Raw genomic sequence first — 13,328 nt, 5'->3', positions numbered from 1 at the left:
TAATTGGACACCAACTATAACAAATTTTCAAGCCAGTAAGATAATGGGGTGGAAAAAATATCACCACCATTTTGTTTTCTAATGCATAAACAAAAACTGCAGGTTCTGCATACTGTTGAGGTTAAATATTGTTTGAATAAAAACAATTTACTTTCCCACTGGTATTCTCAATGAGCTTTTTTTCAGGGCAAACTAAACCACGCTAAAACATTTCAGAATGTTTAAAGCCAAAATAATTGTGAGATTTCAAAACCATGTTCTTGGTCAAGGTCGTACATCTCGTCAATAATTCATCTCGCTGTGGCCTGGGAGGTATCTTGGGCACCAGACTTGCTTCCGAAATGTTCTCACCCGGGGAAATCTCAGGGTCGGGACTCAATTCCATCTGTTTCTCGAAGGAAGAGTTTAGATTTTTGGACGCGCTTTGAGGAGGGGACAGAAAGTCATTCCTCTCAAACACCCCATCAGAGCCTTGGGAGGTGTTTAAGCCATCCGAGCAGCTGTCCACTGATGAACTCGACTTGGCCGAGCTTACAGTGAAACTACTAGCATCGTCACTCAGACTCGCCGTCTGGTTCAAGTGGAAAAACGGAGACTCCATTTGAGACCGGTTCTCGTCAGACAAACAGTTGACAGATTTAGATCGTTGCCTCTCCAATTGTTTTCTGGTCGGCTTGGTAGATGAATAATCGTTATGGTTGGTCAGAGCTACGTTGCTCAATCGATGATGTGCATCCTTGACTGGACGGGCGAGGTTTGGGCTGGAGCTGTTGTTGAGGAGCTGGAATTTTGAATGTGGGTTTCTGTAGGGTTGGAGATAGACTGACGGGACGTATCCGCATTCTCCGTTGTAGCTGTCGAATCAATTAAAAAAATCACTAACGTTAGCCCTCTTAGTTACCGATACTAAATAAAGTACATTTAGAATTTCTCTTAGCACCCAAAAGCTCTGATGTAGCTTCCCATTTAGCTAGAACTTGACATCATGAAGTTGCTCTTAAGATTGAAGTTTGATACTGTAAATAGACTAAGAGTGATACAGCATGGAAACAGGCCCTTCAGCCCAACTGGTCCATGCCAACCAAGATGCCCCATGTTACATAGTCCCATTTGCCTGCATTTGGTCCATATCCCTCCAAATCTTTCATATGTACCTATCCAAATGTCTTAAATTTTGTGATAGTACCTGCCTTAACTACCTCCTCTGGCAGTTCATTTCATATAGCCAACCACACTCCGAGTGAAAAAGTAGCCCCTCAGGTTCCAATTAAATCTTTCACCCCCTCACCTTAAACATATTCCTCTGGTTTTTTTTTATTTCTCTACCTTGTGCAGTCACGCTATCAATTCCCTTCATGAATTTATACACCTCTCTATGATCAATAGGTACTACAGTTTTAAAGCATTGACTATGAAGCACTTTCAGATATTACAAATGAGACAAAGATAAATGTATTTTTTAAATTACGAGAGGCATAGCTAGACGGCACAAACATTTTTCTCGAGATTAGAAAATCAACCAGTGGGCACAGCCAAGGTAACTGTCATATGATGAAAGAATGGATCGACAGGGCTTATATTCACTGGAATTTCGAAGGATGAGAGGTTATCTTAAAGAAACATATAACATTCTTCAGGGATTGGACAGGCTAGATGCAGGAAAAATTTTCCCGATGTTGGGGGGGGGGGGGGGGAAAGTACAGAACCAGGGGTCACGGTTTAACAATAAGGGGTTGGCCATTTAGGACTGAGATGAGGAAAAACTTTCTCACCCAGAGAGTTGTGAATCTGTGGAATTCTCTGCCACAGAAGGCAGTGGAGGCCAATTCACTGGATGTTTTCAAGAGAGAGTTAGATTTAGCTCTTAGGGCTAACGGAATCAAGGGAAATGGGGAGAACGCAGGAACGGGGTACTGATTTTGGATGATCAGCCATGATCATATTGAATGGCGGTGCTGGCTCGAAGGGCCGAATGGCCTACTCCTGCACCTATTTTCTATGTTTCTACGAGGGGCAAAGTTTAAAGGAGATGTGCGGGGCCAGTTTTATTTTACAGGTGGGTGCCTGGAACGTGCTGCCAGGGATCGTAGTTGAAGCAGATACGATAGTGGCATTTAAGAGACTTTTGGATAGGCACGGACATGCAGGGAATGGAGTGATATGGATTAGTAGAAAGCAGATAAGAGTTGGGCTCGGCATCATGTTCCACGCTGACATTGTGAGCCAAAGGGCGGGAATGTTAACTGTTCTATGTTCTTAAAATGCTATTCTACGGTGATACAAATTTAAATGGGTGGAGATGTGCCAGGACAGAGGCTGGAAGATATACTATGAGCCCATAGAGGTGGGCTGTAGGCTTTGCAGGGCGCTCACTATGCAAAGTCCTCAATCAGTTGGGCATCACGGGGCTGGCAAAGAAGAGGGCCATTCAATCCGCAAGCGAAGCCGCAGAGAAAGCCACTAGGTGGCGTTGGATTAAGAGGGCTGATCCGTGGGCGGTTGCTGCCGGGCCGCAAGTCAGGGCTTGATCAACCCCGGCTGGGTCACCTGAGCAAGATAGTGTCTGATGTTGTGAGACCCGAAACACCCGATGACCCCAGGTCACATCACCGAGGATGCATCCCAGCGCATCTAGAAGATATATCTTTCACGCAAATTCAAAGACTTTAGCTACATTTGGATGCCATTATTAAAAAAAACTCAAATACGTTTATCATAACCCTATTCAGTTTAGTTACTAAGTTATAATACTTTCTGACGGATACACAATCACTTGTGTCATTGAATAAATCATTTTCACAAAAAAAAAATAATAAATTCAAATGGGTTGTAAATTAGATGTAATTCACCATTTATTACCAGACACTATTCCTCAAGAACAATTGTTTAACGATAAACTAGAACTAACCTGGCTAGCCACCACCCATCAATGGATTTTCTCAAGACTTCAACCATGATTCCAACTTGCAGTGATAGTTCATCATCATCTGTTGCTTGATAGTCTTTGGCAGCGTAATACTGAGACTCTAAAGAGGAAACTAGAGGATAAAAAAATGGACCAAAATTATATTCAATATTACTCAATGACGAATTGAAATCTAATACAAAATTATTTAATCTGCTTTAAAATAAGAACAAGAAAACAAGCTTTCCTGAATTTCACTTATAAAAAGGTGACAGGAAAAGAAAACTGGTAACTTTAAGACACTTCGCCAGAACGTGATCGATATTGAGAGTCCCACAGAAATGAACGTGGTTTAACTTTGCAAAATGCATTCATAAAAAATGTTTCTTGTTCTTGCGTTTTCTTGTTGTTTGAATACAGCTTTTAAACAGAAGATTGGAATTGAATAATTTTCCTACTTTCATAGCCCAAAGACAGTGGCTAGTATTGGAAAATATAAACAAGAGATGATTGAGGAGAGGAGATTAAAGTGTGTATCAATCTATCCGTGCTTTAAATGATAACATCTTTGAAATATGCAAAACAATGTAAAATGTTGTCTAGTATATACTGAATTAGAAATTAAAGAGGTTTCAGACAATCCAAGTGCTTTAAAGATAACATCTTTAAAATATGGAAAACAATGTAAAAAGTTATTTGGTAAATTCAGTCTGAATTAGAAATGTTCACAAGGTTTAACAGACAATAGGTTCAGGAGTAGGCCATTCGGCCCTTGGACCCAGCACCACCATTCAATGTGATCATGGCTGATCATCCCCAATCAATACCCCGTTCCTGCCTTCTCCCCATATCCCCTGACTCCGCTATCTTTAAGAGCCCTATCTAGCTCTCTCTTGAAAGTATCCAGAGAACCGGCCTCCATGAGGCAGAAAATTTCGCAGACTCACAACTCTCAGTGTGAAAAAGTGTTTCCTCGTCTCCGTTCTAAATGGCTTACCCCTTATTCTTAAACTGTGGCCCCTGGTTCTGGACTCCCCCAACATCGGGAACATGTTTCCTGCCTCTAGCGTGTCCAAACCCTGACATTATGCTGCCGAGATTGCATATTAATCATGTGTAGGAGCCATTCATGCTTAAGTTAGTAACTGTTAGTATATTATAGTATTTTGTATAGATATTTCTAGCTGTATTTTTTTGTCTGCTTGGGGGAGCGATTTTGATACGTAGATTAGCGTGTCTACATCTGAGGAGGTGAGCGAAGCCACAGGGAGAGGTCAGATCAGATTAGCCTCGGGGATTGAAGAGGCAACAGTTCTTACCACACAACACAGTTAGTAACGAAAAGTTACAGCTTGTATAAGAATGAAGAGAATTGGATATATTCATCTGTTATCTGTATTACTACTTCAATAAAGGACCAATAATAAAGGACTGGAAATAATGACTGGAAGATTTTGTTTTTACTATCAGCGACTGTGTAAATTCTTTCACTCGGATATTCATGAGTAGTAATAGCAATTAAAAGTTGGACAGTGGAAAGTTAAGGGCCTGTCCCACTGTACGAGGTAATTCAACAGCTCTCCAAAGTTAAAAAAAATTAAACTCGCAAGTACGTAGAATGTACGTAGCGGCTACGTCGGAGTTCGTGGATGTCTTGTAGCAGCTCGTAACGCTAACGGCAGGTACTCGGGAAACGCGGTAACTCGTGAAGTTTTCTCAGCACTGTGAAAAATGTCCACGAGAGTCCCGAGTACCTACGAACGGCTATTACTGTAATTCTCCGAGTTCGAATCAGGGGAAACTCGGGAGAACTCTTGAATTACCTCGTACAGTGGGACAGGCCCTTTAGGAACTTGCCGTCACATTATGTGTATTCAGTCCTTTACCACTGCTAATTTTATCCCTAATTTTGCCGCTCTGAGAATTATACTTTGTGTGCGATACTGTGATTTAAGATGGAGCTTGGACATATTCAACTTACCATTGATTTCGGTATCAGATGTTCTAGACAGGGCAGAAGTGAGAGACTTCCTGAGATACGGAGCTGGAAACCAGGCGACCTGCTTCCTTTCATTCTCCACAAGCCACCAGCCTAAAGAAACAGTGAGAGCAAAGAGTCTTGGTCAGCGTCCATATCAAATATGTATTCCCATCCAAAACCACCAAATGCTGGAGGTGTGGAATTAAACGCAAGGTGCTGAAAACGCTCGGGAGATCGAGTATCCGCAGAGGGAGAAACAGAGTTTGTGGGATGGACACAAGGAGCTGGAGTAACTCAGTGGGTCAGGCAGCATCTCTGGAGAAAAGGTATATGCAACGTTTCAGGTCGAGACCCTTCTTCAGACTCTGATGAATGGCCACTGACCTAAAACGTTGACTCCGTTTCTCTCCGCAAGCGCTGCCTGACCTGCTGAATATTTCCATTGTTTGTTTATTCTGATCAAACTTACAGCATTAACTGCTGACCCAAAATGTCACCTATCCATTTACTCCAGAGATGCTGCCTGACCCGCCGAGTTACTCCAGCATTTTGTGTCTATCTCATGTCTGCCTTGTTGGTATATATATATATATCAGTTTTTTTTTTAGAAATGTGCAGAAAATGATGTGTAACATGTATAATTTGTGTTTATTTGTCTGGGTCAATGTGGCCGTGATGTTGCTGCTAGCAAGTTTTTCCATTACACCTCACTGTATGTGTGTGTGTGTGTACACATGACAAGCTCAACCGCAGGGCAATGTGTTCCAGACTCCCACCACTCTCTGAAACTAACTTGCCCCTGCACATCCCCATTAAACTTCCCTCCTCTCACCTTCAGCTATGCCCTCTAGTGTTGAACATTTCCACCCTGGGGAGAAAGTTCTGACAGTGTCGGAAGGAACTGCAGATGCTGGTTTACCCCCGAAGATAGACACAAAATGCTGGAGTAACTCAGCGGGACAGGCAGCATCTCTGGAGAGAAGGAAACTTTGGTGACATTTCGCGTCGAGACCCTTCTTCAGACTGAAGTCAGGGGAGAGGGAGTCTAGAGATATGGACGGGTAAGGTGTGAAAACAACAGATCAAAGCAGATGGTGATAGGGAAATGTAGAATGGTTCATTGTTAGCTGAGGGGGAAGGAAACACTTATTTTTTATCGAGTCCACACACAAGATTAGAAGTTGTTCAGCCAGAGCTGAAGACATTTGTTGGCATCTGCGTACAATGGTGTCTGTCTTGTCGCTTCTTGTGCGTGGTGGTGGGAAGATTGGTGGAAACAGGGCCGCGACGTGAACGCTCTTTCCTTGACCCCAGGGGGAAGGTGACGAGACAGCATACAATCAGTAATATTTAATCAGGAGGGGAGCAGATCTGTTGGGTTCAAAAACGTACCTGATGTGTTCTTGTTAATGACATCAACGGTTTCGCTCTCCATCACCTTGAAGGGCTTGTTCTTGGTGTCTTTCCCTTCGTAAGTGGCAATGCATTTGTAGTATTCGAGGGCCACCGGCTGTGTGATGTTTTGGAGACCGCTGCCATCTGTGCGTCTCCACGTACTTTTCTTTCTCCCGAATGCAGACGGCATGATGATGACACTACATGGAGAAAAATATTGAAAGGCATCCATCCACGGAACCAGGCAAAACGCCCGTTTTGTAGCCCTGTCCCACGGTGTGAGTTCATTCCAAGAGCTCTCCCGAGTTTAATTTTTTTTTATCAAACTCGTGGTAAGCACGGAGAATGAATGTAGCGGGTACGTCGGAGCTCGGGGATGTCTCTTAGTGCTAACGGCAGGTACTCGGGAAGACTCGCTAACGGCAGGTAAGCACGGGAAGACTCGTGATGATTTTTCAACAGGATGAAAAATGTCCACGAGAGCCCCGAGTACCGACGAGTGGCCATTACTGTAAATGTCCGAGTTCGAATCAGGGCAAACTCGGGAGAACTCTTGGAATGAACTTGTAACAGCGTGCAATACTCCAAACGTTTGGGTCGTACGTACCTGTCCTTGGGTGTGGACGGGGTCAAGTCCTTGTCGGTCGGCAGGAAGAATTGCATTACGCCTTCGTCTGTGGCGATCTTGACGGAGGATCGCAGCAACTCCGAACAATAATTCTCCAGCATTGCCATTCTCAGCATTGACTTGCTCACTTTAGAATGTCTTCTCTCCTTCAGGGAAACGTCTGCAAGGCCAAATGAGATATTTCACATTCCGAGCTTAAAATCTGAACCCCAACAGACAGTGAGTGCACTTAGCTGATACTTGGCTCAGGTGTCATTACTGAACACATTCACGTTCATTTCACAACTGTGACTTGTCTCAAAAGTAACGCAAGGCACTTGACCTTTATCTCAAGAATTACGATTGACTAGTCTTTTTCCTTTTGTCTGAAGAAGGGTTTCGACCCGAAGCGTCACCCATTCCTTCCCTCCAGAGATGCTGCCTGCCCCGCTGAGTTACTCCAGCATTTTGTGTCTATCGCCTATTATTCCTTTCCTAGTTTAGTTTATTGTCACGTGTACCGAGGTACAGTGAAAAGCTTTTTGTTGCGGGCTATCCAGTCAACAGAAAGACAATACACGATTTCAATCGAGCCATTTACACGATAAGGGAATAACGTTTAGTGCAAGGTAAAGCCAGCAAAGTCTGGTCAAGGATCCAACTACAGATGCTGTCTGACCCGCTGAGTTACTCCAGCTTTTTGCATCCAGCTTCGGTGTAAACCCGCATCTGCAGTTCCTTCCCACACAACGCAAATTCCATTGTTTAGTTAGTTTAGGGATACAGCATGGAAACAGGCCCTTCAGCCCACTGAAACCACGTGGACTATCCATCACACTAGTTCTAAGTTGTCGCGCTTTCTCATGCACTCCCTTCATATTAGGAGTAATTTACAGATGGCCAATTAACCTACAAATCCAAGATAGACACAAAATTGCTGGAGAAACTCAACTGATGAGGCAGCATCCACGGAGCGAAGGAAATAGGCAACGTATCGACCCAAAACGTTGCCTATTTCCTTCGCTCCATGGATGCTGCCTCACCAGCTGAGTTTCTCCAGGATTTATTTTGTCTACCTTCGATTTTCCAGCATCTGCAGTTCCTTCTTAAACAACCTACAAATCCACACGTCTTTGAGATGCAGGAGGAGACCAGAGCACCCGGAGGAAACCCACGCGGGCACGGCACTGTGAGAACATGCAAACTGCACATAGACAGCACCTGAAGTCAGGGTGGAACCGGGGTCTCTGGCGCTGTGAGGCAGCAGCTCTACCGCTGTGCCATAGAAACATAGAAACATAGAAAATAGGTGCAGGAGGAGGCCATTCGGCCCTTCGAGCCAGCACTGCCATTCATTGTGATCATGGCTGATCGTGCACCTATCAATAACCCGTGCCTGCCTTCTCCCCATATCCCTTGACTCCACTAGCCCCTAGAGCTCTAACTCTCTCTTAAATCCATCCAGTGACTTGGCCTCCACTGCCCTCTGTGGCAGGGAATTCCATAAATTCACAACTCTCTGGGTGAAAATGTTTTTTCTCACCTCAGTCTTAAATGACCTCCCCTTTATTCTAAGACTGTGGCCCCTTGTTCTGGACTCGCCCAACATTGGGAACATTTTTCCTGCATCTATAATTTTATATGTTTCTATAATGGATTATCTTATGGATTTTTTTTAATTTTTTATAAACAAGTTTTTTTGATCTTACCTTCGAATTTGGGTAATACTCGATTAGACTTCTTAATGCGTCCGGCTTCCAACGGGAAGTACTTTTCTACTTTTTTCTGCCATTCAAACAAAAGTAAAAATCGGTAAATACACTTTGCACAGTTTAAATAACACGGGCACTCATATAAATGTGGATACATATTACACAATAGAAATAACATGGATATTCACATCAATGGGAAAATATATGTTGCACAGTACAATTTACATGGATTTTTACGTAAAAATATTTTTGCAAAATATAAATAACAGGAAAAAGTAGACACAAAGTCCTAGTGTAACTCAGCGGGTCAGGCAGCATCGCTGGAGAACATGGATAGGTGACATTTATGGCCGGGACCTTTCAGACTGAAGAAGGGTCTCGACCTGTAACGTCAAATATCCACGTTCTCCAGAGATGCTGCCTGACCCGCTGAGTTACTCCAGCACTTTGTGTCTTTTTCGTTGAAAACCAACGTTTGCAGTTCCTCCTTTCCGCAGAAATAACGTGGATTTGAACGGTGTGTCGAAAGGAACTGCAGATGACAGTATATACAGAAGATAGGCACAAAGTGCTGGAGTAACTCAGTCTGAAGAAATGGTCCCGGCCCGAAACGTCACCCACCCTTTTTTCTCCACAGATGCTGCCCGGCCCGCTGAGTTACTCCAGCACTCTGTGCCAATCTCTGGATTTAAACACAAGTTGATATTTCCACAAATTGACGTTGGCACCAATTGGTAAATGCGCGTCGCACGGTGCAAATTGCCTGGATCTCTACTCAGTCGTTAAATACATTTTGCACAACTAATTAAAAGTTAGACACAAAAACGCTGGAGTAACTCAACAGGTCAGGCAGCATCTCTGGAGAGAAGGAATAGATGCCGTTTCGGGCCGGGACCCCCCTTCAGACTGAGAGACTACTCCAGCGTTTTGCGTTTATCTTCGGTTATAAACCAGCATCTGCAGTTCCTTCCCGCCCACCTAAATGTTATCTGGTTTCGGGAAACTTACGTGGAATTTCTTAAACTCTTCAAACGTTCTGTAAACGAGAACATCATTTTTATCCGACCATAGAACTGAAGTAAGGTAGGTCTGTCAGTTAAAAACAAAAAGGCATGTTACAGATTAAATAAAAACACCAACATCAAAACATGAAATAACATAGAACAGAATGTTATTTGGTACTTAGATAATAGAGTACGGGAAATACAATGGCTTATAAATTATATATATATATATTATATATTATATTATATTATATACACATATACACACACACACATATATATATAAATTCCACACCCATAATATATATATACTTAACTCTGCACCTTGGTCACGCCCCCCCCCCTGTACTGCTACATATATATATTTTACTGTTCCATTATTCTATGTTCGCTCTTCTGGGTGAGATGCTAACTGCATTTCGTTGTCTCTGTACTGTACACTGCACAATGATAATAAAGACTGAATCTGAATCTGATATATATAATGCTTATAAATGTAAATATATATCTATACACATAATATATATTGATTATAAATGTAAATATATATATATATACACACACATAATAAATTATAATATATATTGCTCATAAATGTTAAAAAAAATACACACATATAATATATTGCTTATGTGACATCTATATATATATACACACATATAATATATTGCTTATGTGACATCTATATATATACACACACACATACATAATATATATTGCTTATAAATGTAATATATATAACATCTAAGCAAAATATTATAATATATAATATTTGTAAACATTAAAAATGCTTATAAATAACAGTAAAACAGTAAGATGGAACTGCAGATGCTGGAAAATCGAAGGTAAAAATGCTGGAGAAACTCAGCATCTATGGAGCGAAGGAAATAGGCAACTTTTCGGGTCAACACCCTTCTTCAGACTGATTTCCTTCGCTCTATAGATGCTGCCTCACCCGCTGAGTTTCACCAGCACTTTTGTCTATAACCATATAACCATATAACAATTACAGCACGGAAACAGGCCATCTCGACCCCTCTAGTCCGTGCCGAACACATAGTCTCCCCTAGTCCCATATACCTGCGCTCAGACCATAACCCTCCATTCCTTTCCCATCCATATAACTATCCATATAACAGGAAAAAGTAGACACAAAGTCCTAGTGTAACTCAGCGGGTCAGGCATCTACCAGTAGAATAGTTTACCTTTTGCTTTTTGTGTTGCATTAATCCAATAATCCGGACGTTGAGTAGATATCTCGGGTTCATTTTCGCTGGCTGTGTTTTGCTGTCTTTCCGCAGAGCTGTGAAGTGGAGCGCAGTGTGCCTGAGTCTCTCTCTGCTCGCTAAAGTGATGAGCGCGTTGTTTTTATAGGACCTGCCCGCCCCACCTGTCCGTCCGCTCGCCAGTGACGCTTCTGTACACAACATTCTCGGTTCAGCCAGAGATGAACTTGCAGAGCCGCTCCCGCCGCTGCGGGCACATAGTGAAAAACACATTCCACGTTAGCCTGCTGGGAATTCCACCGTTGATGTAACTTGGGCAAACGGCTCGCATCATAATATTCCGGGTATGTTGTTCATTTCCACTTAGAATTCTACAGTGAGTCATAGAGTGTGGACGGACACACACACACACACACACACACACACACACACACACACTCTCACACACACACACACACACACACACACACACACACACACACACACACACACACACACACACACACACACACACACACACACACACACAATTCTACAGTGAGTCATAGAGTGTGGACGGACACACACACACACACACACACACACACACACACACACACACACACACACACACACACACACACACCTGGAGTAACTCAGCGGGAAGGAGACCCCTCTTCAGTCTCGAGCCGAAACGTCGGCCATTCCTTTTCTCCAGAGATGCTGCCTGTCCCGCTGAGTTACTCCGGCATTTCGATTTAAACCGGCATCTGCTGTTCTTTCTTACACATAGAGAGTGAAAACAGGCCATTCGGCCCAAACGAGCCCACACCGGTCAACATGTCCCATCTACACTAGTCCCACCTGCCTGCGTTTGGTCCATATCCCTCCAAACCTGTCCTATCCATGTAATTATCTAATTGTCTGAAGAAGGGTCTCGACCGAAATGTCACCCATTCCTTTTCTCCAGAGATGCTGCCTGTCCCGCTGAGTTACTCTAGCGTTTTGCGTCTATCTTCGGTTTAAACCAGCATCTGCAGTTCCTTCCTACACATAATTCTTCATCTATTTCTTAAATGCTGGGATCGTCCCAGCCTCAACTACCTCCTCTGGCAGCTCGTTCCATACACCCACCATCCTTTGTGTGAAAAAGGTACCCCGCAGATTCCTATTAAATCTTTCCCCTTCACCTTAAACCTACAGGTATGTATGTCCTCTGGTCCTCGATTCCCCTACTCTGGGAAAGAGACTCTGTGCACCTACCCGATCTATTCCCCTCATGGTTTTATATACTTAGAGGTAATTAAAACATAGGATTCAGGACATTGAACATAAAATAGTCTGAAGAAGGGTTTCGACCCGAAACGTCACCCATTCCTTCTATCCAGAGATGCTGCCTGTCCCGCTGAGCTACTCCAGCATTTTGTGTCTATCTTCGGTGTAAACCAGCATCTGCAGTTCCTTTCGACACATAGAATAGTACAAGCCCACAATGTCAGTTTAGGCATATGATGTCAATTTCATCTCATCTCATCTACCTGCGCACAATCCATACCCCTTCAGTCCCTGCATATCCATGTACCTATCTAAAACTCTCTTAAATACCACTGTGGTTATTGCCTCCCCCACCATCCCCGGCAACACATTCCAGGCACCCACCACACTGTGTAAAAAAACGTGCCCCGCAAATCTCATAGAGTCATAGAGTGATACAGTGTAGAAACAGGCCCTTCGGCCCAACTCGCCCACACCGACCAACATGTCCCAGCTACACTAGTCCCACTTGCCTGTGCTTGGTCCATATCAGGCAAAACTTGTCCTATCCATGTACCTGTCTAACTGTTTCCTAAAGGTTGGGATAGTCCCAGCCTCAACTAACTCCTCTGGCAGCTTGTTCCATACATCCACCACCCTTTGTGTGAAAAAGTTACCCCGCAGAATACTTTTAGATCTTTTCCCCTTCACCTTGAACCTATGTCCTCGGGTCCTCAATTCCCCTACTCTGGGCAAGAGATTTTGTGCATCTACCTGATCTATTCCACTCATGGTCTTATACGCCTCTATAAGATCATCCCTCATCCTCCTGCGCTCCAAGGGATAGACACCCAGCCTACTCAACCTCTCCCTACAGCTCACACCCTCTAGCCCTGGCAACATCCTCGTAAATCTTCTCTGAACCCATTCAAGCTTGACAATATCTTTCCTATAACATTGTGCCCAGAACTGAACACAAGAAACACAAACGTCTTTAAGCTTTCTCCCCCTCACCTTAAAGCTATGCCCTCTGGTCTTTGACATTTCCACCCTGGGGAAATGTTTCTGAATGTCTACCCTAAAATGAGTGCAAACTATTAAAAAAAAAATCGAACACAGTGGCGCAGCTGCCTCGGAGAACCAGAGACCCCATGTTCAATCCTGACCTCGGGTGCTGTCTGTGTGGAGTTTACACGTTCAACCCTCGACGAGTGCTCCGGTTTCCTCCCACATCCCGTGGGTTTCTGGTAAATTTGCCCCTCGTG

The 13,328-nt window shown here is 43.5% G+C and overlaps 1 protein-coding gene across 1 annotated transcript; it reads right to left on the bottom strand.

Annotated features, from left to right (window-relative positions):
• On the bottom strand, positions 1 to 10,975 carry LOC116985928 (NADPH oxidase organizer 1-like). The gene is made up of 8 exons (XM_033041051.1): positions 10,810 to 10,975; positions 9,609 to 9,689; positions 8,598 to 8,673; positions 6,889 to 7,069; positions 6,279 to 6,481; positions 4,887 to 4,997; positions 2,909 to 3,038; positions 1 to 854 (listed from the first exon to the last, which is right to left on the bottom strand). The coding sequence occupies exons 1-8, from the start codon at positions 10,870 to 10,872 to the stop codon at positions 203 to 205; spliced, it is 1,497 nt and encodes a 498-aa protein (XP_032896942.1). The 5' UTR covers positions 10,873 to 10,975; the 3' UTR covers positions 1 to 202.
• Positions 10,976 to 13,328: the final 2,353 nt, after the last annotated feature.

Source organism: Amblyraja radiata, chromosome 22, assembly GCF_010909765.2.
Source record: "Amblyraja radiata isolate CabotCenter1 chromosome 22, sAmbRad1.1.pri, whole genome shotgun sequence".
Lineage (NCBI taxonomy): Eukaryota > Metazoa > Chordata > Chondrichthyes > Rajiformes > Rajidae > Amblyraja > Amblyraja radiata.
This window is presented reverse-complemented; position numbering and strand designations above follow the sequence as displayed.

What these genes read in the sequence shown, in the direction of transcription:
- LOC116985928 (XM_033041051.1), bottom strand. Translation starts at nt 10,872, where the DNA reads ATGAACCCGAGATATCTACTCAACGTCCGGATTATTGGATTAATGCAA. An exon ending in ATCTGATACCGAAATCAATG is followed by an intron (nt 3,039 to 4,886) that starts GTAAGTTGAATA and finishes TTTATCCTCTAG; the next exon opens with TTTCCTCTTTAGAGTCTCAG. An exon ending in GATGGGTGGTGGCTAGCCAG is followed by an intron (nt 855 to 2,908) that starts GTTAGTTCTAGT and finishes TTGATTCGACAG; the next exon opens with CTACAACGGAGAATGCGGAT.